At 56.0% G+C, this 27,257-nt stretch overlaps 1 protein-coding gene across 5 annotated transcripts; it reads left to right on the top strand.

Moving 5' to 3' along the window:
- The first annotated feature begins 2,788 nt into the window (after window positions 1–2,788).
- On the top strand, window positions 2,789–26,638 carry MYO1C (myosin IC). Of its 5 annotated transcripts, none has more exons than XM_084802758.1 (32): window positions 2,789–3,020; window positions 10,037–10,192; window positions 10,302–10,417; window positions 10,929–11,127; window positions 11,210–11,290; window positions 13,065–13,244; window positions 13,329–13,427; window positions 13,624–13,737; window positions 13,823–13,894; window positions 14,195–14,314; window positions 14,442–14,524; window positions 14,725–14,830; window positions 14,945–15,025; window positions 15,273–15,364; window positions 18,388–18,482; window positions 18,559–18,605; window positions 18,705–18,785; window positions 20,679–20,784; window positions 20,885–21,002; window positions 21,365–21,478; window positions 21,555–21,631; window positions 21,909–21,977; window positions 22,075–22,159; window positions 22,263–22,422; window positions 22,643–22,726; window positions 23,583–23,676; window positions 23,778–23,833; window positions 23,979–24,114; window positions 24,209–24,279; window positions 24,597–24,694; window positions 24,791–24,890; window positions 25,398–26,638. In XM_084802758.1, the coding sequence occupies exons 1-32, from the start codon at window positions 2,946–2,948 to the stop codon at window positions 25,422–25,424; spliced, it is 3,192 nt and encodes a 1,063-aa protein (XP_084658884.1). In that variant the 5' UTR covers window positions 2,789–2,945; the 3' UTR covers window positions 25,425–26,638. The 5 variants fall into 5 exon arrangements, with proteins under 5 accessions (XP_084658884.1, XP_084658887.1, XP_084658886.1 ...); XM_084802761.1 differs by lacking the exon at window positions 2,789–3,020 and adding an exon at window positions 3,630–3,886; XM_084802760.1 differs by lacking the exon at window positions 2,789–3,020 and adding an exon at window positions 3,630–3,882.
- Window positions 26,639–27,257: the final 619 nt, after the last annotated feature.

Below are 27,257 nucleotides of genomic sequence, written 5' to 3' on the forward strand. Positions count from 1 at the left end.
TGGAAAAAGCCACTAGCCTGCATGCCATTTCTTTATTTTCCTTTTCCCCACACATAAACACCCCCCTCTCACACCCAAGTCGCCGTGCCAGGCACATGCCCCATCTGGCACAGGCCTGCATTCCTATCACACCATCCTGGGCCTCAGGCTGCCTGGGAGTGGGGGATGTTCACATTTGTACAGGCCCCATAAGTTCACCCAGCACTGGATTCCAAAAGTCTTGGCATCTCGGAGTTTGTCCCCATGGGATGAGCAGAGGCTCCGAGACCCGTTTTCAGCAGAAGCCCTAAGCAGAGAGTGCGCCCACCTCTGCCCTGTAATGTGGACTCTGGCCGGGAAGTTCTGGGGCCTAAGGCTAGCTTCCGCATGTGAGTGAGGCCCTGTCCTCACCTGCCCTTCACAAAGGGCTCACAGGTGGCAGAGGAGCCATGGCCACAGTCCTCTAGGGGGATCCTTCAGATCAAGGTCCCCTGCTACACTCCTGTCTGAGCCTTTGACACAAACACTGCTCCTCCCGGGCCCTGTGGCGGGGGTGGGGGGTGGGCGGGGGGCTCGAAATGGGCAGCAGCAGAGGAGCTGGGCTCAAGACAGTTTGAAGGACCTACTAGCAAGAGGCCTCAGCATTCTCCAGGTGCCGTGTGGATGGAGCCTGTCCCTAGCCTGCCAGTTCCTGTCCCTTCTGCCAATAGTGACTCAACACCTCTTCTCCCAGGAGAAGGCAGCCCAGGGAGTCTTGCCCTGTGATTCCCACGTTCATCTTGTGACCTGAGCCTGACATGTCTCCAGTTACTCTGGATTCTGTGCTCTCTTCTGGGAGCTGCTGTCTGTTAAGAATGATCCCGCCAGGCTTCTAGTGAGCCATGGCTGGCTGTTCTGTGTGTGTTGTCACATAGGGGAGAATTATAAATGTGGCTTTTACGCTTGTATGTGACTGACTCCTTTGATGGGTGAGAGGACCAGCATATAGGAATGGGACCTAGAGACTGGACTTGCATCTGCCATCCATCCTACCCTACCTTACCCACAGGAGGCTGGGTTACCCTGAAATACAAACAGTATACCCGCTGACAAGTCACAGAGAGCGCTGTTGCCAGGAGCCAGAGCGCTTCAAATAGCATCGCCATTCTGACTCAGGAAGCCCTGGGGCTGGCTGTAGGGCCCAGGGCCCCAATCCTCCTCCACAAACTCACCCTGACCCTTCCCACACTTAGAAACACTACTGTCCTGGCGTGCTGGTGCAGGGTCCCTCCTGAACTGAGCCGGGTAAGTTCAGCTGTGATTGAGAGGCGGAAAAAGGAAGGGGATTGCTCTCCCTCTCGGGCCCCAGTCAGGATATGGCTGTTCTGGGCCCACCCCTGACCCGTTGGGTGGAAACAGGAAATATGTGAGACTTGCTGTGTGCTGGGTCTCAGTGCCTGGCTCCGAGACTGATAAGAGCCATTGTGTGGCCACTAGGATGAGCCTGCTCGGGATGGATGTTTCCCAGAGGAAGGAAGCTTCATAGTCCTTTCCTGGGCGGGGGAAGCTGAGGGGGAAAAGGGAAGGTGCCCAGCCGTCAGTATCAGTGCAGTCCCAGGGATCCTCTGCCCCTCCCATGCCAGCCTCTCCTTCTGGAAAAGTCTGTTTCCCCCTGACTTCCCCATTCTCATTTCCTATAAGGAATGACTGGAGGCCCGGAGCTCAGTTCCAGGCCAGGAAAATGTCAGCTGTGATTTAGCAACAATGCAGACAGAAAAACAGGAACACTGTTGGGGGGGGGGTTCAGTTGAAAATAAACAGGGAACACACCCAAGGGGCCCAGGAACTTACCTTGAGGCTCTAGCAGTGGGTAGAGCAAGAGCCTCTTGCTGTTTCTAACAACCCCTTCTGCCCAGCATGACCAGCCCTGGCCTCTAAAGCAAGGTGTGGTCAGGTGGTCAGACGTGCCTGTCCGCCCCGCACTCAGATGAAGCAGGAGGATCACTTGATCCAGAAGTTCAAGACTACTATGGACAGCATAATCAAACACTTTAAAAAAAAAAAAGCTGGGCGTTGTGTCCCTTTGATCCCAACGCTAGGAGGCAGAGGCAGGCCTGGTCTACAAAGTGAGTCCAGGACAGGTAAGGCTACACAGAGAAACCCTTTCTCAAAAAACCAAACAAACCAGAAAAAAAAAAAGGCAGTGGTGGTGTATGGCTTTAATCCCAGCACTTGGGAAGCAAAGGCAGGCGGATCTCTGAGTTCCAGGCCAGTCTGGTCATCTACACAGAGAAACCCTGTCTCGAAAAGCCTGGGGGGGGGGTACAGAGGAGGGTATGGTAGTGTACACTTAATTCCAGCACTAGAGAGACAGAGGCAAGCAGATCTCTGTGAGTTCGAGGCCAGCCTGGTCTACAACTTGAGTCCAGGACACCCAGGTGCTAAACACAGAAGCCCTGTCTTTAAAGACAAAAAATCAGAGGGAAAAATGGGATAAGTCTCACTACTACTGTCAGAGGCAGCCAAGTTCAGGGACTTCAAGAGGGGCATTGCTGCCTATGGGATCCTCTTGGTTTGTGCAAAGATGTGCTCTCTGTTTAGGGGAATTATCTGAGAGAGGACAGCTTGAGAGGCCAGGCGCTAAGGAGTTGCTGGGAGGCCTGTTGCCTCCTAACCTTTGACCTGGAGCCCAGGGTCCCTCCTGGGTGGATGCATCAGCTCCTCTGGTTACCTGAGACAACAGGCATTTCCTCCATCCTTCAGCCCCTCCTCTTCCTGCCCCAACCCTCTGGCCAAGGGACCTCCCAATCAGACCTGGACTGCTCCAGCTGTGTCCTGAGACGCTGGACCAGCCACCTCCCCTGGGGCTGGAGTTGAAGCAGAACCAACTGGCCATCGCAGTGTGAGACAGACAGTGGAGCCGCCAGAGCCTGTGGGCCGCTGGGCAGTTTTTGCGTTCTCCAGGCTGGCTCGCTCCACTCAGCGGAATGGCGCTCCAAGTAGAACTGATACCAACGGGGGAGATCATCCGCGTGGTCCATCCCCACAGGCCGTGCAAACTAGTAAGCTGGGAGATACTGTGGGCAGGGAGGGATGGTGGCAGGGGCTCTCCTGCGTTGGGCGGCCTCTTTCAGTACATCGCTCTGGAAAGAGAGGGGCAGTGAAGACCTGTTCTGCTCTTTGATGGGGACAGAAACCATTAAGAGAAGGAGTTAAGTGGAAAGAATGGGTACTAGAAGAATTTTTCCCCCCAAATCGGAGGTTTGGATTTGAATTCCTCTGCCAGCTTCCTCAACCTAAATGGGCTTAGCTGCAAACTGGACATAGCAAGATGACAGTGCTCTGATGCCAAAAGACTTGTACACGTCAAATTTGCAGGCACACAGTACAATTAATGCCTCCCTTTTCCCCGCCGGGCACGCAGAACTGGGATTGCCCAACTCAAGCAGCATGGAACGAGAAGGTGGGTGAAGACAGAAAATTAGAAATGAGGAAGGACTGGCCTAGCGCGACCAGGCGGTGTGTAGTGAGGGTCTGGTTTGCTTAGGGACGGAGAACTGCATCTGGCGTTCTCGCCCACCGAGCACTAACACCGTGAGCCTGGTCTTCTACTGGAGGGATATGTGCGCGCTCGGGCGCGCGCTCGACAGTGTAACTGTGACGCGTCTTGTCCTGGGAGTTGGTAGAGAAGTGCAGCACCAAGCCTTGGCGGGCGCTGGCTCGGGCCCTGAAGAGGGCCACCAGCATGGGGCGGGGCCCAAGGGCGCGCGCGCGCCTGACTCTGGGCCTTGCGGGGGATGACGATAGGCAGCGGCCCGGCCCCTAGCGGGCCCTGGGCGGAGAGAGTGTACCGGGGCCGCGGACTCCGGAGGTGGCTACGCTGTCCAGCCCAGCCCCCGCCCGAACACCCGAAGAACGAAACCGGTGGGTACGCGCGGGGAGGGGACGCGGCTACAGGGTACTTCGTTCACCGACGGGTGGCCTCCGTTGGCCAGCCGGCTGGAGGAAGGGACTGGCGGCTGGGCGCCTTCAGTTGCCGGAGCCGTGGTAATGCTGTCTCAGGCTGGGTATTGCTCCACACGACTGCAGGGTCCCAGGACCCAGAGGCACTGGCGCTCAGTCTTTTGGGGACGCACGCGGGTAAGGCGCGGACGCGGGGCTCCAGGCACCCCGTGCTCCCTTCGGGCCACTCCCGCAGCCCTCCCTGTTCTGGGTTCCGGAGAAACTGGTGGAGCCCCGCCCCTTCCCGTCCTTCGCCCCCGAAGCCCAGGCGCGTCCGCGATCCCTGCGAACCGTTCGTTCGTGGAAATGTGGCGGGTGCGGGGCTCAGAGATGAATGGGAGAATGAATGGCTGGCTCACTGTTTTATTCAGTTCCAGCATGCGCCAGCCGCTTGCTCACACTCCTGAGATTTCATTCATTCATGCAAGCGCCCACCAGTGGGTTATTGAATCTCTAGCGGGTGCCTAGCTGAGTGCTTGCCTAAGACCGGAGCAGTCTCTCAGCAGAGACTGACAAGGAAACAGGTGATTAGTACTTGATTTTGTTTGGAGTAGGCTGTGTATTAGGGGAAATAAGGAAGGAGCTATGGAGAAGCCAATTTCTGAGCTTAGTGTGAGGTGGGGCGTGCAGAATGAGCTGGACCAAGGAAGCTGCAGGTGTAAAGCCACAGACCCATGCAGTTCCTGTGGTTGGCGGTTGGCAGCACCTCCTGGCTGTGTGTGGTGGTGGTGGTGTGTGTGAGGGGAGTGTAAAGAAAGAACTGCAGAGGGCTACGTGTGCAGTCACAGACTAATACAGGAGCAGTGCAGTAAACAGTCCATTCGCAAGGGCTTGACAAGGAGGAGTGAGTGTAAGCTGGGCCATGGTGGCGCACACTTTTAATACCAGCACTCAAGAAGCAGAAGCAGGTGGATCATTGTGAGTTCGAGGCCAGCCTGGTCTACAAAGCGAGTCCAGGACAGCCAAGGCTACACAGAAAAACAAAAATAATAAATAAATAAATAAATAAATAAATAAAAATAAAGAAGAAGAAGGAGTGAGTGTGAAGGGGCAGGTTTTGCACGTGGGAGCTATGCTCTCTGTATAGCCTCCTCCATTAACTTGAAGGTGTTCGCTGTCAGATTTGCATTTGTAAACGCCATAGGCCAATATGGGAATTTTAGTTGGTGGGAGGAAGGCAAGGAGAACCGTTTGAAGAAGGCAGTTAGTTCGGTCCAGGAGAGGAGCAGGCTGGAGCAAGCAGGCTTGAGGTGTTAGGAGGTGGTGACTGACTCGTGTAAGGGGAAGAGGAGCGGCCTTGAATACCAGGTCACAATTACACACAGTTCCTGGAGACAGGCCCCCTTCCCAGGAAGGCCAGTGAAGGGAGAAACTCTGGTAGGGGCAAGGTGCTCTGTTTATTGTTGGTGGACTCGCAGGTAAAGATCTCTGGCATACCAAAGATCCACGGTTCTGGAGTCCTTCATCGGGCCCTGTGAATAACTTTCACTCCCTCTCACAGTTCCCTGTTGGGACACTCTGGGCCCAAACCTAAATACAGCCAGGCTTGGTAGTGTACTTTTGTAATCTCAGCACTAGGGAGGCTGAGGTAAGAGACTGTTGAGAGTCCCAGGTTAGCCTGGGTTACACAGTGAGACAAAAACAAGTGAGAGTATCTGCTTTGTGCCCAGCACTGAGCTACCAGGCAGGCTGTGGTTGTGTTGCCTGCTCCACCAGGCCGTATTTGCCTCAGTGGAAATCAGCTTAGGGCTGTTTAGCAGTTCCTCCAACCCTGGGGCCTTGGGCAGCATTGGGGACTGGCTGCCCACAGCCCTTCACTCCATGAGAGATCAGGCTTAGAAGCACTGGGTAGGGGCCGCTGGATGACCCAGGTCTGCTGTTAACCCCATTCCCTGGAGTCCCAGTACACATCTGCGCAGGTAGGAGGTACTTTTAGGAAATACGTCTTGGGTCACTCAGCCTGCAGCCAACCTTAAGCCCAGGCCATGCTGTGGAGCCCATGGCCCTTACTTGTTTCCCAGTTGCCACCCCTAAAGCATACACATCGGTAGTCACGTGATGCAGGTTCCCGTCCTCCAGGTCACTGAGGAAAACTGTCAGCGCAGCCCTGTTAACCGTTGGGAGGGATCAGAGCAGCCCTATCGTAGTATTAGTATTAGGGGTCCTCGGTTCCGGTCCCAGTCCGCATACAAGTCTAGAAATCGTGAACAAGGCACTTCATCTGCCTAGTCTCAGTTCTCCTTCTGAAATAGAATTACCAACACGGAACTCATGGTGTGGCGCCGGGCACTGACAGGAGTGACAGAAGCTAAGAACGCAGGAAGCGCCTGGCATGGCGGTGTCCCTCACACCCTCGTTTCCCCACTTCACTTCCCCTCTCTGGACTCACGCTCCTGTCCAGAGAGGCGGGGCAGTCTAGGAGAGGTTACCGGGGCTGTGGCTGGCCCAGGCCCTCAGGGTGGCGGCGAAAGCACCCCCCTTCGTATGCAGGGCGGTGACCGTAGGGGCGCCAGAGGGCATCCCAGGAATGCGGCTGCGCCGCTCAGGATGGGTGAAGCCCGCGGGACCCCTCCGCACGCGGATTCCCCTCATTCCAGCCGCTTGACGCGGTGGGGCGGGGCGGGGCGGGGCGGGCACTGCGGCCTCGAAGTCCCTCCTCTTCCAGCCCGACCCTCCCACCCAGACTCCACTAGCGGGAGCTGGAGCTCACTGAGGCAGGGGGAGGGGAACGAGCCCAGCTCCCGCTGAGGGCTCCCAAGCTCTCCTGCCTCTGTCTTCTAATGCTCTGGGGTGCCCTGAAGGCCGCATCCTCTCCGCGTTTTTAAACATGGGGGCATCGTAGATGGCGTTTCCCCTTGCCATGTCTTTCACCCATCTTCCACCTGCGCCACCCATTCCCCTTGCCGGCTCCAAAGGGCTTCATTCCCCAGCTGGCGCCTCTCGCCACCCCCACCCCCACCCCCGGATTGTGGCTCAGGCTGTTGTTCACGAAGTAATGAACCATCCTTCCCCTTGAGGCTGCAACCAGCACCTGTCGCGGGCTCACCTCCTCCCCAGGGAGGCCAGGCAGGGCCCAAGGGGTAGGGAGTTTTGGTGCTTTGGGTCCTTAACTCCGCCTTCCTCCCTAGACCAAGTCTTTATCCTCAGTATATATTCTTCAAGTTCTTTACAAAGGGCGAGGAACAGATAAGGCACTTGAGAACCCTTTGCAAGTGGCAGATAGGGCCGGCAGGAGTCGGGGCGAGGGGCTTTCCCCCACTAGACTCTCCCCGCCAAGCTTGTGAGTGTGGCTGGGAGAAAGAGGAAGAGGGTAGTGGTTGTGAGGGCTTGGGCAGTGCCCAGGGTGCATTTCAGGCAACGCAACAATTCTGGCAGGTATTAGCCTCATTTTAAAGACTGTCCCTTAAGTTAAGGGGCTTGCTTATGGTCATATTGCTAGTAAGAAAAGGCCAGGGAGCTGGGCGGTGGTGGCGCACGCCTTTAATCCCAGCCCTTGGGAGGCAGAGGCAGGTGGATCGCTATGAGTTCGAGGCCAGCCTGGTCTACAGAATGAGTCCAGAACAGTCAAGGCTACACAGAGAAACCCTGTCTCCAAAAACCAAAAAGAGAAAAAGAAAGAAAGAAGGGCCAGGGTTTGTTTGTTTGTTTGTTTTACCTTAGACATCGACATGCCACAAGCGGTGGCAACTGAGCCGAATCCCCGCACCCCCACACCACCCCACCCCACCCCCGGGCCTAACACACATACACATCTCAGGCCTTTAAAAAGGCTAGTGCCTTCAAAAAACCAGTGAGGGTGCTGCTGTTATGAGCTGGATTGGGGAGACAGCTGAGGGCCTGAGTAGAGGGAAGGGAGGAATCCAGAGGGACCAGAAAAGAAGGGGGCGGGGGAGCCCATGAGGCACTGAGTCCTGAGGATGTTCAGGATGGAGCATAAGCGTATTATTGGCTGCACATGCAGGAACAGTCAGAAGGGGGCTGCCCACCCGGGAAGCTCAAGCTTCTACAGGGGCCATGCTGCGTAAAAAAAAGGGCATCCTGCTGCCATCCCAGAGCCTAGGACTTATTTTCTTTGCTGCGGAAGAGATCCTTCAAGAGATTTTTCTGCCCAGGGCACCGTTTGGCACAGGTTTGTAATCTCAGCACTCTAGAGGCTGAAGCCGGAGGATCTTGGAGTTCTAGGCCAGCTTGGGCCACGCAAGGAGATCCTGTCTCAGTTTCTTTTCTAGGGATTTAAAGAATGGAACAGGTCCTCCCCGGGTGTGTATGGGGAGGTGGACAGTGTCCCGTACAGAGGCTCCGCCTGTCCAGGCGCGCCGGCCGTATTTGGACATTTCGTTCTATTTTTAACTTTCCCGGGACTCGAGGTTGGGGGGTAGGGAGGGAAATCCTGCTTCCTCCGTGACCCATGGGCTTCAGCCCTACTTTCACGCAGGGTGTCCGGCCCCGTGTTGTAGACACGAGCCCGGAAGTGAGTTCCGGGGCCGCGTAGACGCGGCGGCCGCGCGGGTTCCGGGCCCCACCCTGGAACTAACAGCGTTCCTCCTGGAAAACCTGACTCAGGCGGAGCCCGCGGCACGCAGGAGGCTCCGCCCCTCGCGCGCCCCCTCTTAGGTCCCGCGGCCCCCTCCCACCCAGCCGGTGCCGACCGGCTGCAGAAAGACCCGGGGGTCGAGGCTCCGAGCCCCCGGAGCCCAGGGGCCTGCAAGGGGGGAGCGGGGCACCGGGGGAGCCGGGGGGGCGGGTCCGGGCCCGCCCCTCCCTCGCTGACGCCGCAGCCCAGCTCGGACCCAGAGCGCGGGCAGCGGAGCGGGGCGCCGTGTCGGGCAGGATGCGCTACCGGGCGTCGGTGAGCAGGGGCACGGGCGGGTTGGGGATCCGGGGTGTCACTGGGTGGCCCCTGGCGCCTCCTGGGCGGGCCATGAAGCGGGTGCGGCCCAGGAATTTCGGTGGAAACGTCCCTGAAAGTTGCTAGGACAGGAGGCCGAGGCGGAGAGGGCTGCAGAACGCTTGGCACCTAGGACCATGTGGGATCGCTCCTGGTGACTGCTGTGACCCCTCCCCAGAGGACCGGGGCGGGGGGCGGTGGCTGCGGCTGTTTGGCAGCAGCTTCGGGCTGGGTGGGCAGGTCTGAGGGAGGCAGGCCCCAGCCTCCTAGGGGTGACGGAGGAACTCCTGAGCAACTAGGGTCAAGGGAGACTTGGTGACTAACCAGGGATTTACAGCCGCCCCCAATACCTTCCCCTTCCTTGACCCCAGGCCCTCTTTGAGGGGAAAGCTGTGCGCTGGACATGGCATGAGGGTCTAGCTAAGCATGTACCTGCCCCACCCTCGGGTGGCAGCTGGGTTTTCCCTGGTGGAACACCCCCCCCCCCCACCTCCTGAGGAACTGTGCGTGTATCTGGCAGCTGGAGTGGAGGGAGCGGTTCGAGTTGAGGGAGGGCAGGCCACCCCGATCTGGGGTGGGTGTCAATTCCAGCTAGGGTGGTAGCCAATGGGGAAACCCTCTCCTGGGAAGTGAGCTCTTGCTTGATCGCTAAACAACTCTATCGCTGGGGATTTGGGGTCGGTGAGAACAGGAGAGATGGCCCCTCCCTGCCTGCAGAATTCACTGGGAACCATTTGTCCCCCAAAGCACCTGTAACGTGTAGCTGAGGGATCCGAGGTCACCTGAACTAAGTCACTCCTCTCCCCTGAGGAGGAAGCAGTCCTGAGGAAGGAGGAGATTTGTCCAAGGTCAACACAGCATTCTTTCTGCCGTTCCTAGGAGCTCCTCCTCCTCACGACCCACCTTTCTCCACTCAAAACTACACGTCTCTGGAATTGCATGCTCTTGTTCAGTGTCTGCCGGGTCCCTGGTGTTCCTGTGGCCTTGGCGCGTGGCCGGTGTGCCCTATGTGACCTCTTTTCTGCATTCCAGCATCCCCGTGACCCAGCCATATGTCCCAAGCATGTTCTGTAGCCTGTGTCCAAGTGCCAAATGCCTTCTACGTCCTGCGGGGCAGGGTAGAGCAAGGTGAAGGCTTTGCTTTTAACCTGTAGACTCTGACTGTGGCTTGTGGCTGGTTCTCCACAGGCCCTGGGCAGTGACGGGGTCCGGGTGACCATGGAGAGTGCCCTGACTGCCCGAGACCGGGTCGGGGTGCAGGACTTTGTCCTGCTGGAGAACTTCACCAGCGAGGCCGCCTTCATTGAGAACCTCCGGCGCCGATTCCGGGAGAACCTCATCTATGTGGGTACTATGAGTGATGCTCGGTCTGCAGACCTAGGGCGGAGGAGCCTTCAGTCTTCTGACCTTCTCTTCTGCCCTCCCCCCCAACCCCCACCCCCCCACACCACAGACCTACATCGGCCCTGTCCTGGTCTCTGTCAACCCCTACCGAGACCTACAGATCTACAGCCGGCAGCATATGGAACGCTACCGTGGTGTCAGTTTCTATGAAGTGCCACCTCATCTGTAAGTCGTTTCCTAACCCTTCCAGGAATGACCTGCTCTCTCGTCAACATGAGATGACCCCACCCAATCCCCACTCTGGAAATGAGTGCTGACCCCTGCTTGGGTGACTCACTGTTCACAACTGTGAGGAATCCCGCGATTGCTCACCCTAACATTACCTCGGTTCTTCTTAGCCAAGTCTCAGAATTCCATCCTCTGGGACTCTCGGCTCCTAGGCTCAGTTCCCACTCGTGACTTAGTCCTTTAGCTATTTTGACATGGCTCACCTGTGAGGACTCCTGCATACCAGGTGTGTCCAGCTTCCACCTGGCTGGCAACCCACCTCAAGTGACCCTCTTCTGTCCTCGGCTGTGTGGGCCTACCCTGTGAGGGGGATTCCAACCCCTCAACCCCCTTCTCCATCTTCCAGGCTATAACCCCACCCCCACCCCCACATTTTACAAGAGTGGTCCAGTCAGATATGGGTGGGGCTTCCCCTCCCTGTCAACTCCCTGACAAACCTCTGCCCCAGGTTTGCAGTGGCTGACACTGTGTACCGGGCACTTCGTACTGAGCGTCGGGACCAGGCGGTGATGATTTCTGGAGAGAGTGGGGCAGGCAAGACGGAGGCCACCAAGAGACTGCTACAGTTCTATGCAGAGACCTGCCCAGCCCCTGAGCGGGGTGGAGCCGTGAGAGACCGGCTGCTACAGAGCAACCCCGTGCTGGAGGTGAGAGGGCAGCAGCGGCTGAGGAGAGGGTAGGACGAGAAGAAAATGCCGGGCCCTCCTCACATTCCCCATCCGCTCCTAGGCCTTTGGAAACGCCAAGACTCTCCGCAACGATAACTCCAGCCGGTTTGGGAAGTACATGGATGTGCAGTTTGATTTCAAGGTATCCGCGGGTATCCTGAGGCACGGGAGGGGTGGGTTTGCCACTCAGTAGGTTCACTATTTGTTGAGCACTTACTATGTGCCAGGCACTCTTCTACGTGCTGCTCCTAATTAGAGCAATGAATCAAACAGACCTTGCCTCCCAGAGTGATAGATAATAAGCAGAAGCATAATAATTCAAGGCTTAGCAGGGAAAAAATAAATAAATAAATAAATAAAGGTGGGAGCTGCTACAGCAGTAACCCAGACTGCCCTTACACTCCCGACTCTCCTGCCTCATCTTCCTCAGTCGCCGTGATTACAGGGGTGTCGTCCCACAGCTGGGCCTGCAGCTTCAAAGCAGATAGCCTCACTCGGAGGGGGCATTTCAGTAATGGTTTGGTAGACTGGGGAGCAAGTGTGGCAGACACCTGGGGGACGGGCCAGGTAGATATGAGGACCAAGGCCTGGCAGAGGCAGAGCCCTTAGTGTGTTTAAAGACTACAGTGAAGGTACCCGGAAAACAGGGGTAGAAAGCCAGACACTCCAGGGCCTTTTAGGTCTTTGCAAAGATTTTTTTTCCCACTTGGTGTGGGAATTAAACCAAGGACCTTAAGTCATCTTAAGAAAAGGCGCCGGGCACCTTTAATCCCAGCACTCAGGAGGCAGAGGCAGGCAGATCCCTGTGAGTTCGAGGCTAGCCTGGTCTACAGAGTGAGTCCAGGACAGCCAAGGTTACACAGAGAAACCCTGTCTCGAAAAACCCAAAAACAAAAATTTACAAAAAAAACACAGGTTGTGCTGAGATCTATACTCAGAGGCCAGCAAAAAAAATTTTTTTTTTCTTTTTAAAGCTAAGTGAAAAGGAATTATGAGAGAGCTCTGAACAGTAGTGTGCCACGATGCAGCTTCCCTACTGGAAAGGTCATTCTAGCCTTTGTTGGAAGGCTGATAGAGGAGCCCAGCCAAGCAGGGAAACCGGTTAGGAGGGTGAGGTAATAATCTAGGTGACAGATGACGGCAGCGCAGATCAGGGCGGTAGGGCGTACAGGTGGGGAGCAGAGGCTGGATTCTGCCTGCTTTCAAGGCAGCAGGATCGACTGGCAGTTTGTTTGGATACAGGGAGTAGATGGGGTGGGTGGGGAGGCTCCTAGGAGGACCACAGACTCCTCTCTTGAACAGCTTGCAGGACAGTGTTTCCCCTGCCGAAGATGGGAGGGCACGCACACAAGTGTGGGAGAGGGAAAAACTGGAATGCGCCGTCAGGCTTGTTAAATTTGCAATGCCTGACGGGCATGGAGCATGAGTATACTTCTGGAAGTAACTAGAGTTGAATCTCTCTTTCTCTTTCTCTTTCTCTTTTCTTTTTCTTTCTTTCTTTCTTTTTTTTTTTGTTTTTGTTTTGTTTTTCAAGACAAGGTTTCTCTTGTAGTTCTGGCTTGTCCTGGCCTCACTCTGTAGACCAGGCTGGCCTTGAATTTACAGAGATCTGCCTGCCTCTGCCTCCCAAGTGCTGGGATTAAACTCATGTGACAGCACACCCAGCTGTTCTTTTTCTTTTTCTTAATGTGTGTGTGTCCGTCCGTCCGTCCATCCGTCCGTCCGTCCACAGGTCACTTAGCCACTGAGCTCTGTCTCCATTTCTTAGATGAGGAAGCTAAGACCGGAGCAGGTGCCTGAGCCCACTTAGCAGCGGAGCTGGAATTAGAGCCCAGGCCTGCTACAAGGGAGAAAGAGGAAGCTGGGTTCTTTCTCCTGGTCTGGCTGACCAACCCTGTTCCCCACCCTACCCACAGGGTGCCCCCGTGGGAGGCCACATCCTCAGTTACCTCCTGGAAAAGTCACGCGTGGTACACCAGAATCACGGAGAACGGAACTTCCATGTCTTCTACCAACTGCTGGAGGGCGGCGAGGAGGAGACCCTTCGCCGTCTGGGCTTGGAACGGAACCCCCAGAGCTACTTGTACCTGGTGAAGGTGAGTGGTTGGCAGGCAGGGTTGGTGCCACCCAGGGGGCACAGTGCCAGTGCTGGCTGGCGGACAGCTGTGCTCTTTTCCCAGGGCCAGTGTGCCAGAGTCTCCTCCATCAATGACAAGAGTGACTGGAAGGTCGTCCGGAAGGCATTGTCAGTCATTGACTTCACAGAGGATGAAGTGGAGGTTAGGGTGCTGTGGCCCTCCCTGTCTTCACACCCCAAATATACCCACTTCTTTTGGACCCCATTTCTACTTCAAGCCCCCTTCTGTTCCTGAGTGCCTTACTAACCATCCCCCCCCCTATTTGAGCATCTCCTAGTTGCCCTGACTCCCCCACCCCCACCCCATAACCACCGCATGCCCCCTGCTGTCACCTCAGGACTTGCTAAGCATTGTGGCCAGTGTCCTACATTTGGGCAACATCCACTTTGCTGCTGATGAAGAAAGTAATGCCCAGGTTACGACTGAGAACCAGCTCAAGTATCTGACCAGGGTGAGTGTAACGAGCAGAGGGCAAGGAAGGGACAGCTGAGGCGAGGGGAACTGACCCCTCACTGTGCCCACCCCACCCTTGGCAGCTCCTTGGTGTGGAAGGCACAACGCTGAGGGAAGCCCTGACGCACAGGAAGATCATCGCCAAGGGGGAAGAGGTGAGGCTCAGGGTGGCTGCGGGAACAGGAGGTGTGGGCGGTCCTCATCAGATGGCGCCCCTCCACTTGCCTACTCTAGGTCTCCAGCCGTGCTGGAGGGGTACAGTGGCCATGGTTCCCACCTCCAAAAATGAGACCCCTATACCAGCTTCCCTCTGGTGTCCCAAATAGCACCCTCCAGTTTAAGGGAGCTAGGGGGTCAGAGCAATGACAGTGTCCTTATCTGATGCCACAGTCTGAGGGGAGGCCGGCCAGAAGGGTGTCTGTGCCGTTCACCGCCTGTCTTTTCCTCTGCGGCAGCTCCTGAGCCCACTGAACCTTGAACAGGCCGCGTACGCAAGGGATGCTCTCGCCAAGGCCGTGTACAGCCGCACGTTCACCTGGCTGGTCAGAAAGATCAACAGGTCACTGGCCTCAAAGGTGAGCACTCAAGTCCATGCTGCCTCCGAGGATGGCAGGGAGGGTGGGCAGGAAGGCCTGTGGCCTGGCCGGGAGCTGGGGCAGACACAGATGGGACCCATGCTGTCTGCTGACTGGCTGGCCCTAGGAGGCTGAGAACCCCAGCTGGCGAAGCACCACAGTTCTCGGACTCCTGGACATTTATGGCTTCGAAGTGTTTCAACATAACAGGTCAGTCCTGCACTCTTACCCTTGCCAGCCTGCCAGCTAACATCCATCTCCCGCCCCTCTCCCCCATCCCCCCCCCCCCATTCCCAGCCGTCATCCTGCTCTGCGTCTCAGCCCTGCTGCTTGTGCCTGGTTCCTGCCCTTTCCCCGTCCCCGGCTTTGTGTCCCTGGCACTACCGCGAGTTCTCCCCACTGCCCCTCAGCTTCGAGCAGTTCTGCATCAACTACTGCAACGAGAAACTGCAACAGCTCTTCATCGAGTTGACTCTCAAGTCTGAGCAGGAGGAATACGAGGCGGAGGGCATCGCGGTACGTTGTTGCAGGCCCGCCATATCCTGCGTGGCGTGGGAGGCGAGGCCCTGGGGCTCCGAGGACGGAGCGCGGAAGGAACCCTGTCGCTGATGCCCTTCCCATTCCATGCAGTGGGAACCTGTCCAGTACTTCAACAACAAGATCATCTGTGACCTAGTGGAGGAGAAGTTCAAGGGCATCATCTCCATCTTGGTGCGTCCTCTGCTCTTGTGGCCTCATGTCGGGAGACAGCTGGGAAGGCCTCCCTCCTTTCTCTCCACTGGGTCAGAGTGTGGGGCTGGGCGGGGGGGAGATGAGGTGCTAGCGCAGTCTGCAGGCTCCCTGTCGGGGCCCCCACAGGCTCTTACCCTTTCCCCCGTGTCTGTGGCTCCCGACATGGTGTCCTCTGTACTTACCACCTCCTTTCTCGTAACTCTCTCCCCTGTGTGCCGCCCTGCAGGATGAAGAGTGCCTGCGTCCCGGGGAGGCCACTGACCTGACCTTCCTAGAGAAACTGGAGGACACTGTCAAGCACCACCCCCACTTTCTGACGTGAGTGGGCTGCCGAGCCAAGGGGCTCAAGTTTGGCAGAACCTGGGGCAGCCTGGGATCCTCCCACAGTGGCAACACCATGGCTGAAGGCATAGCTCGGTAGGAGAGGGCTTGCCCAGCATGCCCAGGACTGATTTTGGATCTTCAGAATCCAAAAAAAAACCAAAACAAAAAACAACAACAACAAAAAAAAACCCACCAGCCACAAACTAATCAGCAGAGAAAGTGATGATGAGAATCGTTATAAAAAGCCACCGTTAGGGCCGGGTGTGGTGGCGCACGCCTTTAATCCCAGCACTCGGGAGGCAGAGGCAGGCGGGTCGCTGTGAGTTCAAGACCAGCCTGGTCTACAAAGTGAGTCCAGGACAGCCAAGGCTACACAGAGAAACCCTGTCTCAAAAGGGGGCGGGAGGGGGGCGGGGAAAGGCCACCGTTGTACCTTCCTCCTTAATCTTCGTAGAGAATGGTACTTGCTAAATTGTTTATTTTTTTTAAGCTTCCTTATTTTCAAATTGCTTTTTATGAAAGGAATCTTCTAGACTTACAAAGTGGAGGTAGTCTTGGCTACATAGCAAACTCACAGCTACATGATCCTGTCTACAGAAAACAAACAAGACACAAAAGGACTCTCCCTAAAGTGGGGAAGCTCAGCACATAGACTGGGTGCACCTCACCTCCTAGCCTACAGCCCACAGGAAACCCAATTTGGGCATAAGCGTACTTTCTTGTATTCTGTCTAACCAAAACTCAGAAAAACTCTTTCATTTGGTCAAAGTTATCTATTTAGATTGTAGAGGTTGGCTTAGATGGTAGACTCCCAGGGCTTTTGGAATCAAAGCCTTGGGCAGTGTTTGTTTAGCAATGCATGAGGCCAAACATGAAATGTGTGCCTTTAATCCAGCACTCCAGAGCAGAGGCAGCCAGGTCTCTGTGAGTTCCAGGCCAGCTAGTGCTACACAGAGAGACCTAACAGTACATGAAAAAAAAAAGTCTCACTGGGCAGTGGTGGCACATCCTAACACTTGGCAAGCAGAGGCTGGCATATCTCTGTGAATTCGAAGCCAGCCTGGTCTACAAAGCGAATCCAGGACAGCCACAGCGAAACCCTGTCTTGGGAAAAAGAAAAAAAAAGAAAAAGAAAAAAGAAAAAAATGTTTCTGGGTATGTTTGATGGTTCGTGCACTCAAGAAGCAGAGGCAGGAAGATTGCTGTGAGTTTGAAGCTAACTTGGGCTACCATCATGTGAGCTCCTAGCCAAACAAAAAGCAAAAAAAGGAAAGAAGGAAGCAGGCAAAACATTTGGAGGGATTTTTCTTTTCTTTTCTTTTTTTTGAGACATGGTTTCTCTGTGCAGCCTTGGCTGTCCTGGATTTGCTTTATAGACCAGGCTGGCCTTGAACTCGGTGATCTGTCTGCCTCTGCCTCCCGAGTGCTGGGATTAAAGGTGTGCGCCACCACGCCCGGCCTTGGAGGGATTTTTTTTTTTTTGAGGGGGAGGCATATTGTTTGGGTTTTTTTTTTTTTTAGACAGATATCACTTTATCCCTGCATGACCTGGAGATAAAAAGATCCACCTGTTTCTGTCTTTGGAATGCTAGACTTAAAGACCTGACATCCATCCCTCTCCCTCTTTCTCTCTCTCTCTCTCTCCCTCTCCCTCTCCCTCTCCCTCTCCCTCTCCCTCTCTCCCTCTGAAAGAATTTCTCTGTATAGCCCTGGCTGTCCTGGAATTTGCTCTATAGTCCAGGCTGGCCTCAAATTCAGAGATCCACCTGCTTTTAACACACACACACACACCACACACACACACACACACACACACACACACACACACACCACTCTCCAAGTGATGGGATTAAGGTTGCTTGCAGCCGAGACAGCATGTCATGTTACCCACTCTAGCCTCGAACTCATTATGTAGAAAATGATGGCCTTGAACTCCTAGTCCTATCTTCCTCTGTCTCCTGAGTGCTAGAGTTACAGGCATGTGTGTTCATACCAAACATTAAAATTTCCTCCCCCCCCCACATTTTTTCTCCATTAATTTGTTTATTTATTCATTTTACATCCTGATCGCAGTCTGACCTCCTCCCCTCCCAGTGCCCCCCTAAAATTGACTTTGGATTATAAAAATAACACTGCTCATTAGAGAGAGCTGGGATGTGTGCAGAGCCTCTGGTGACCCTGTTACCCAGAGGTCATCGTTGCTAACAATTCCAGGCATTTCCTTCCTGCCTTTTCCTATACATATTTCCCCAAAGTCAAGCACTTTTTTTGTGTGCAAAGCTTAGGATAATGTTATGTTCTGAGCCTTTTCCTGTATCATCTAGCAGAAGAATTTCTTCAAAATATGTCCTTCAAGGGCTGGGGACTTTGCAGCCCTCACCCTGCCTTGAGCGCTCCCAATGAGCCTCTCCAGGGTTTTTTGTTTGTTTGTTTGTTTGTTTGTTTGTTTTCCTTATCTTTTTGCAGTATTGACGATAGAACTTATGGCTTCACAGGTTAGGCAAGTGTCCTGCCAGTGAGTTCCCTTGTAGCCCACACTCCAGGTGTCTGCTGTAAGAGCAAGGCCACCACACGCACCTTTGTGCCTTAAGTCTTTGCCAGTAGCTCTGCTTAGTTGCTCAGAATAGTTCTGAAAAGTAAACAGTGGGCTACAGGGTACACGCATGTTTGTGATGCAAGTAGCCTCAGGACAAATTCCGTTCTGAAAATGGAGAGGACACGTTCACTACTTTCTAAGCATCGGGGCAGAGGCCAGAGGCAATGAAAGAAGCCTGGAGTGACTGGCAGGCCGGAGCCCAAGTTCCTGCCCCCAGTCCCTGGTGCTGTGTGTCCCTGGACAGCTGTGCTACTCTTCTGAGCCCCTTGCACTCTGCAGCGGACCTTAGGCCTGCACCCTCTGCCACTTGGTGTTGCGATCTGTGGGACAGCCTTCCTGGATGGCTCTTAAATACTCCTCAACAGGCAGAGGGACGCCCTGGGTCAGAAATCTTGAAGTTTCCTGTTCTTGCCCGCCTCAGGCACAAGCTTGCTGACCAGAAGACCAGGAAATCCCTAGGCCGAGGGGAGTTCCGCCTTCTTCATTATGCTGGAGAGGTGACCTACAGCGTGACTGGTAAGGATTCTGAATCTGGGTCCCACAGCCGGGGAGGGGGCAACCCCCTGACCTTTCACCTGTTCTCCTCTTTCAGGGTTCTTGGATAAAAACAACGACCTCCTCTTCCGGAACTTGAAGGAGGTGAGGAAGACACCGGGGCGCGCTGAGGTGGCTTGGGTACCCACATGGGTCGCTGGCTTTGTGCTTCCCACTGACCTCCCCCCTCCTTCTGCCTCACAGACCATGTGCAGCTCGGTGAACCCAATCATGAGCCAGTGCTTTGACAGGAGTGAGCTCGGGGACAAGAAGCGGCCAGAGACGGTGCGTGTGGAGGCTCTGACAGTGGAGGGGTGTGTGTGTGGGTGACTGAGTACAGCCACCAGCCACCGCGCCTGCCTGGGAGCGTGTTTGTTAATGCCCGGTGCCCGTCCGTCCATTGGTGTCTGCAGGGGGCAGCTCTCTGCGCCATCTCTGCCTCTTTCACTCTTTCTTTTCTCCAATGTATTACATTTACCCACTTGTGTATGTATGAGTGTGTGTGTGTGTGTGTGTGTGTGTGTGTGTGTAAGTCAGAAGACAACCTATTAGAGTCAGTTCTCTCTTTCCAGCAGGCAAGTCTCGGGAATGAAACTTGGGTCGACAGGCTTGTCAGGAAGTGTTTTTTACCCATGAGCCACCTCACTAGCCCTTTCTCATTTCTAAGTGCATAACCTGCACATCCACCTTTCTCCAAACGTACCTTTGTGTGCTTCCCCGCGTCTGTCTGTGTGGGTACCCATGGCACCCCCAGCCTGTGTGGGTGCTTGTGTGCATTCGCTTGGTGAACACACATCTCTCAGCTCTGAGGAATCAGAAACAAATAGGTGCCCTCGAAACCAGGCGCAGGGGTGCTTTTGGGAACCATAAAGAGGGAGCACCACTGCCTGAAAGGGGTGGAGGGGTAGGAGCCCGGGGAAGGCTCCAGGGCAGAGGCAGCATCTGAGGTGAGGGCGTGAGTGAGTGTTTGTCAGGTGGACCTGTCGGAGGGCGCAGTGGGCAGCAAGAGCTCAACAGGAAGAGCTAGACAGTTGAAAAGGGCAGCGTAATGGAGCACGTGCTGGAGAAGACATGCTTGGCCAGCGGTGCCAGGTGCAGGGGACCTTCAGCCAGCTGGGGGCAGAGGTACAACGACTGGGCTGAGCCAGAAGAGGTCATCACAGCCCCAGGCCAGGAGGGAGAGAGGACCGAGGACTTCCAGCTGGGTCACAGCAACATTGTGGTGCCCACCCAGGACCCTGCTTCTGTTTCCCCTGTCCTTCCCACTTCCTCCTCCCAGCTAGTATCTACCTACTCACGACAGCTCCACGCCCTCCCCTCCCCGTACTCTGTAGCATGCCTCTGATCTCTGTGTCCAGTGACCCTGGTGGCCCCAAGTGGACCCTTTCGAGCCCGGCCCCCCCAGCCTTGCTCTTCTCTTCCTGACTCAGGTCAGGGATCACTCTCCACCAGGCCAAGGACTTTGCCAGCTTTTTTGCCCAAACACTGGGTGATGCCTATTTCTGTTCCCTGAGCATCTCTGAGCTCCCTGTCCCATGATGTCCCTATAACCACTATTGGAGGTCAGCCCCTGGTACTGCTCCCTTGAGCCGGCCAGCCTCCTCCCTGGTTCCCTGGCTACACTCCAGCCCCTCCCAATCCATCTAACACAGAAATGCTGTGGAGACGATCTGACACACAAATCTCTCTGCCACGCCTTTGCACCAGATTCCTCATGGGCTCTCTGTTTCCCTAAGGATAGCATCTAGTCCCTCCCGTGTAGCTCTGCTGTGTCAAGCCTTTGCTCAGCCATCCATCTGCCAGGACTGCCTTTCTCTCCTGCTGTCTCCTGCTGACACTTAACAGTCTCACTTCAGGGTCCTTTCCAGAAGCCCTTCCCCAGCACACTCCTCCTCAGACTGATCAGTTGTCTCAAAAATAAGGAGGGGTGGGGGTGACCCTGACTTTGTTCTTCAGCGCCAAGAAAAAGGGGGTGAGGGGGAGAGGTGGGGTGTGATGAACAGGAGAGCTGGGTTTCTAAGCTGAAGTCTCTTAACTGGCTGAAAAGAATTAGAGTGGCGTCTAGCCCCTTCCGTTGTGAGGCCAGGGTGACGGGAAGAAGCTTCCGGAGGGGACATGCAGGCTGCAGTGGTCTCCGCCTGGCCTTAGCCAGCCTCCTATACCTACTTGGCTCACCAGGTGGCCACCCAGTTCAAGATGAGCCTCCTGCAGCTGGTGGAGATCCTGAACTCTAAGGAGCCTGCCTATATCCGCTGCATCAAGCCAAATGACGCCAAACAGCCTGGTAGGTTCCGTGGCCCCACGAGGTGTGGGTTGTGCTGCCAGGATGTGGACACTGCCTTTCAGGGACAGCCTGAGGATCCTCTTTGTCACCTTTCTCTCAGGTCGCTTTGATGAGGTGCTTATCCGACACCAGGTGAAGTACCTGGGACTGATGGAGAATCTGCGCGTGCGTAGGGCTGGCTTTGCCTATCGACGGAAATATGAGGCTTTCCTGCAGAGGTGGGTGGGGTCGTCCCATCAGTGACTGGGTGAGGTGGGAGGGTGAGACCCCCCCCTGGAACCTGTGGGGGAGGAGCTGTAGTTCACATATGAGGGTTCGGGGGCTCTGAGCTGCTGCTGTGGGTCCTAGGCTAGGAACCTTTTTTATGCCATAGGCTTAATGTTAGTCTTGGAAAAGAGGGTACGAGACATACACACAGCTCCATCCTCCTGAAGCCCCTGGTGAGGGTCACAGGAAGAGCTCAGTGACAGGCTGACACCAGAGACGGTGCTGAGAAGAGCACAGACATGTGTACCATGCAGCAGACAGTGGAAGCACCTGTAAATTCCCAGCAAAGCTGAGGGGGTCTCCATATCCCCAGGTACAAGTCACTGTGCCCAGAGACATGGCCCACGTGGGCAGGACGGCCCCAGGACGGGGTGGCTGTGCTGGTCAGACACCTCGGCTACAAGCCAGAAGAATACAAAATGGGCAGGTGAGTGGGGCCTGCTCCTGGTGCCCGGAGGAGGACGGGGGTGCCACCCAGAGGCTGATCACCGGTGTCCTCCCAGGACTAAGATCTTCATCCGATTCCCCAAGACCTTGTTTGCCACAGAGGACTCCCTGGAAGTCCGACGGCAGAGCCTAGGTGAGAGAGACTCCCCTTGCTGTCCCACGGGGGGTCCTGGGGAGCAGAAACCTCCGCCTCTGGCCTTTCTCTCCCTTCCAACCACGTTCAGCTCTCCCTCTTCCTCCCACTGCCGGCAAGGGCCGCCATCCTACACTCACTTGCTGCCTCTCAGTGGCTCTTCGGCCCGGACCCTCGCCATCCCTTACTCAGCCGATCTTCGTTCATGCCGTTGACCATGCCAGGCCCTCAGCCAGGGCCCTGAGCTCTGACAGTTCACGTTCTTTCCCTACCACAGCTACCAAGATCCAGGCAGCCTGGAGGGGCTTTCATTGGCGGCAGAAGTTTCTCTGTGTGAAGCGATCAGGTGTGGGGGCCCAGAGGTCCTCTGGAGGGCCAGGGTCTAGGGGTGGGGTGAGCCACCATGGTGAGAGGATAAAGTCAGCCATCTGTGGTACCCACAGCCATCTGTATCCAGTCATGGTGGCGTGGCACACTGGGCCGGAGGAAGGCAGCCAAGAGGAAGTGGGCAGCTCAAACCATCCGTCGGTGAGTGCTGGGGGGCCATGAGGGGGGGACTGCCGATCAAGGTGAGTATGGGGATCTGTTGTCAGGTTTCTCACCCTAGCTGTGTTTGGCCCACCACCCCCAGACTTATCCATGGCTTCATCTTGCGCCATGCACCTCGCTGCCCTGAGAACGCCTTCTTCCTGGACTACGTGCGCACATCATTTTTGCTGAACCTGAGGCGGCAACTACCCCGGAATATTCTGGACACCTCTTGGCCCACACCCCCACCTGCCTTGAGAGAGGTCTGTGGGCTCTCCACACTAAATTAGGGCTAGTCATCAAAGCACTTAACCCAGGGCTTCCTTACCGCGGGTCCAGGGACGGTTCCGTAGGGACAGCGGCTGTGAAAGTGAGTTCCCTGGAGAGAAAACAGTCCACAGGACTGGCTGGCTGGAGGAGGCTGCTGGCGTCTTCAGTGCGGAGAGCAGGCTGGAAAGGTGTTCTGACCCCTCTCTCCCACAGGCCTCAGAGCTGCTGCGGGAGCTGTGCATGAAGAACATGGTTAGGAAGTACTGCCGGAGCATCAGCCCTGAGTGGAAGCAGCAGGTGGGGGGGGGGGGAGGCATGGGCAGCACATGCTTGGCTGTTAGGGACCGTGTGTGTGTGTGTGTGTGTGTGTGTGTGTGTGTCGGGTGGGGGGGCATGGGCAGCACATGCTTGGCTGTTATGGACCCTGTGGGGGGGGAGCATGGGCAGCACATACTTGGCTATTAGGGGCCCTATGTGTGTGGGGGAGGGGGAGCATGGGCAGCACAAACTTGGCTCTTAGGGGCCCTGGGAAGAGCAGGCATTGCAGGAAGTGTGCCTGCCTGGCAGGAAGGCATTTCCCCTGGTCAACACTGTAGCTTCAAAAGGAAGTGGAAGCTGCAATAAGATTGGAGAAACCAATAGAAGGAACATGTGAACCAGCTTGCTTTGGTCGGTAGATGCTGCCCAGAGCCTGGGTTGGACTGGCTTCACACTCACTGCTTAGTGTCAGTGGCTTGCTATGCCTTGTATTTGCCAGCGCAGTGCTGGGTGATGACGAAGGGACACACACACCCATAACCTGTCCCAGCAGTCATGAGGACACCATGACACATGCATGTGTGCGCGCACGCACACACTCAGATAACCTGTCCCAGCAGTCAGCCACCTACATAGTCCTAAGCTGGAGCTGACTCTTGAGGGGGCTTAAGAGCCCCTGAATCATCTCCAGAGTCATACCTGGAACTTGACAGTCCTGTTAGGCCTCCTGTACGGAGCTCTCTGCCTTGTGTGGTGAGGACAGTGGGTAAGGAAGGGAGGAGCTGATGGGAGCACTGGTGACCAGGCACCAAAGAGCTGCTGGGTCTGCCCTCCGGATGGTCCCAGGCCTTTTGATGCTGTTAAAAAAAATTTTTTTTTTCTGGGGTCTCTTCAGCTGCAGCAAAAGGCTGTGGCTAGTGAGATTTTCAAGGGCAAGAAGGACAATTACCCCCAGAGCGTTCCCAGGCTCTTCATCAGCACGCGGCTTGGTGAGCCCCACCCCCACCCCACCCCTTTCCAGCCCTTGAGCCTTGCATCCTGTCCCCTTCTGGCCTTCCCTGACTTCTTTTTCCTCCCATCTTGGTTGCAGGCACAGAGGAAATCAGCCCCAGAGTGCTTCAGGCCTTGGGCTCTGAACCCATCCAGGTAAGAGCCCCATGCAGCCCCAGCTCGCACAGTTCTCTGCCCAAGGGCTGGAGAAGGTGGACCATGGCTGAGCAGCGGGCGAGGAAGTGATCCCTGGGTCTCCTTTGCCCCTTCCCTGCCCCCTCACGCTGTTCTGTGTCTCCAGTATGCCGTGCCAGTGGTGAAATACGACCGCAAGGGTTACAAACCTCGCTCCCGGCAGCTGCTGCTCACACCCAGTGCTGTGGTCATCGTGGAGGATGCCAAAGTCAAGCAGAGGATCGACTATAACAACCTAACGGGTAAGCCTTCAGGGTCGAGGCCTTCGGGGGCTGGGAAGGAGCCCTGCCCTGACCCCTGACCCCCTGACCCCTGACCTCCGCCCTCCCCTCGCAGGGATCTCCGTCAGTAGCCTGAGCGATAGCCTATTTGTGCTTCACGTGCAACGTGAGGACAGCAAACAGAAGGTACCCCCTTTAGGGCTTGGGAGGCAGTTGGGGGGGCAGGAGGTGGGAGGGCAGGGGATGGAGGGGTGGGGGTGGTGGGGGGTAGGGAGGTGGGGTAGGGGGAATGGGGTGGGGCAGTGGGCAGGGGTGAGGGGGCATGGGATGGGGGTGGGGGCAGTGGGCAGGGGTGGGGAGGTGGGGGTGGAGGGGCATGGGATGGGGGTGGGGGCAGTGGGCAGGGGCGGGAGGGTGGGGGGCCTTAGGGGGATTGGGGGGAGTGGGGGTTGTCCTCTAGCCGTTAACAAAGCTTGGCTCATTCTACGCATCTTACTCGCCAGGGAGATGTGGTGCTGCAGAGTGATCACGTGATAGAGACGCTAACCAAGACAGCCCTCAGTGCTGATCGTGTGAACAGCATCAACATCAACCAGGGCAGGTGAGGCACGTGGGGGTGACGCGAGGACACAGGGGAAGGATCATCCTAGGGGGTCCCCCTCTGTGAACAAGTCCTCACGTGCTTCCTTGCCTGCAGCATCACGTTTGCAGGGGGTCCAGGCAGGGACGGCATCATTGACTTCACATCTGGCTCGGAGCTGCTCATCACCAAGGCTAAGAATGGCCACCTGGCTGTGGTGAGTGGGACCTGCTGCCTTGGGTCTAAGGTGGAGCCATTGGTGACCAAGCCCTCCTTGGAGGAGGTGTTCCCTGTTCCCTGCTGCAGGCCCACGAAGGCCAGAGAGGGAGGCTGCTTGGGCCTCTATGGAGGCCATAAAAGAGTCATAACAAGGAGGGCAATGTGAGAGAGTGCGGGGAATGGTGCTGTGCTCTGGCCAGAGGAACAGATGTTGCTGTGGGAATAGAGAAGTCTTCAGTGCCAAGGCCACACCCCTCCCCAACCCGAAGCTCCTCCCCTCACCCGGGCTTCTCCACACAGCACCCCTCTCCAACCCGAAGCTCCTCCCCTCACCCAGGCTTCTCCACACAGCACCCCTCCCCAACCCGAAGCTCCTCCCCTCACCCGGGCTTCTCCACACAGCACCCCTCCCCAACCCGAAGCTCCTCCCCTCACCCGGGCTTCTCCACACAGCACCCCTCCCCAACCCGAAGCTCCTCCCCTCACCCGGGCTTCTCCCCGACAGGTGGCCCCACGGCTGAATTCTCGGTGATGAAGGCCCCGCGGACCCTCGCCACTCCTGCCGCTTCGCTTCTCCCCCTCCTCCCCTCTCAGTTACCAAAGACTCGAGCTTCCAGACAGGGATCCAGGGACACCCTCAGAGCCCACCTGCGAGCTCCCGCCTCCTCTCACCCTCTCTCGAGGTGACCAGGGGCCAGGGAGTTACCCCAGGAGTGGGCCAGGCCGGGCCACAGCAATAGAAAAGCAGGGGCCTGCGCAGGCCAGGCCAGCCCTCTGCTGATATCTGCCAAATATCTGAGAGAAGGGAATTTTAACTGAGGTTTTCTCTGAGATTTTTTTGACGATTTATAGGAAACTATTTTTTTAAAAAAAGCCATTTTCCTACCCTAAACACACTGGATGTGTTTTCCCTGACTCAAAACAGGGCAAGGAATGTAGCTGAAAGACTGGTGGGCTGGGCTGTGGGGCCTTCTTCTCTGGCCAAGCCTCTCCTCTTTATTCCCTTGGCACCTTGTCTGTCTGTCCATCCACCCGCACCCTACGCAGCCCACTCTGACCTCCACCCGGGGGCTGAGGCCACCTTTGCCTATCCCATCTTCCTGCCTTAAGAACGCCCTTTTAGTGGCTGGGGGTATAGTCCAGTGGTAGAACTGGTGCTAAGCATGTGTGAGACCCTGGGCTCAATCCCCAGCATTAAAAAAAAAGAAAGAAAAGAAAAGAAAAAAAGTTTTTCATATTTTCACCCCAGTCTGATGTCTTAAGTGTTTGGAAGACTTCCGAGAAATGGTCTAGTCCAGGCCCTGGAATCACAGAGCTGGGGTCAGAGGCCCCAAGGAAGCCTTGCCTAGTAGCAGATTGGGACAAATCCCCCGCCCTCAGCGTGCACCTCACTGCCATTCCCAGGGACAGGGAGGCCCGTAACACGAGGGCTCGCTGACCAGCAATCACCCTTGGGATCCACCAGGTGGCTTATTTGCCTGGGTCTGTGCCTTAGGATGGCAACCTCCTCACACAGACATACACCTTGGACCCAGTTTAAGGATAATAGGGTTTCTATTGGCCAGGGTGCCTCTGTGGCCGAGGAGCATGGGACAGGGCTGTCCTTGGAGGAACTGCAGGGTCATCACCTCTTTTGCTGCCTCTCTCCACCCCAGAAGGCCGTGGGTTTGCCCAGCTCCCTCTGAGCCCTCTGCTGACACTTCTGCAATCCAGAGAAACACTAAATAAAGCAATATGTGTTTGCCAGCACGGCCTCCCTGTGTGTGCTGGGGAAATGAGGGCCCCGAAGGCAGCCTGGGACTTGATGCTCAGGATGAAAGGAGACAAGCGGGTGGGGGTGGGGTTGGGAGGAGAGCAGTAGAGAGAAACCACGTTCTGTGAGGCATTGCAAGCCTTAATCCCAGTGCTGGGGGGGGGGGGGGCAGAGGCAGGTGGGTTGGATTTCTGAGTTCTAGGCCATCCTGCTGTACATACCAAGTTCCAAGGCTATGTAGTGAGACTCTGTCTCCAAACAAACAAACAAACAACAACAACAAAACAAAAAACAAAATAGAGGAGCCAGTGGCTGTACCAAAGCTGCTCAGCCTGGCACAGGGCTCCGACTTCGGGCAAACAAACACCTGGTCTGGCTACACCACTGGACCAAGGAGACCTAGCACGGTTAGTACATGGCCAAGGGCAGTGTTCATGCAAGACAGATTCAGGTGGGAGGGGGTGAGCAGTTTGTGGAGGAGCTGGTGTTTGGGGTAGCTCAGAGGGCTGTCCCCAGTCCCCAGTTCTGGGAATGGCCAACCCAGTCCAAAGGGGCTTGGGCAGAAAAGGGCATTTGTCAACAATGGCCATTTTATTGTCCTGGAGAGAGCTA

This window comes from Acomys minous, assembly GCF_964271855.1.
Source record: "Acomys minous genome assembly, chromosome: 12".
NCBI lineage: Eukaryota > Metazoa > Chordata > Mammalia > Rodentia > Muridae > Acomys > Acomys minous.

Coding starts and splice junctions, on each gene's coding strand:
- MYO1C (XM_084802758.1), top strand. CDS start 2,946: ATGGCGCTCCAAGTAGAACTGATACCAACGGGGGAGATCATCCGCGTG. Junction 13,738..13,822: donor AGCTCAAGTATCTGACCAGG/GTGAGTGTAACG, acceptor CACCCTTGGCAG/CTCCTTGGTGTGGAAGGCAC. Junction 23,677..23,777: donor CTTCATCAGCACGCGGCTTG/GTGAGCCCCACC, acceptor TCTTGGTTGCAG/GCACAGAGGAAATCAGCCCC.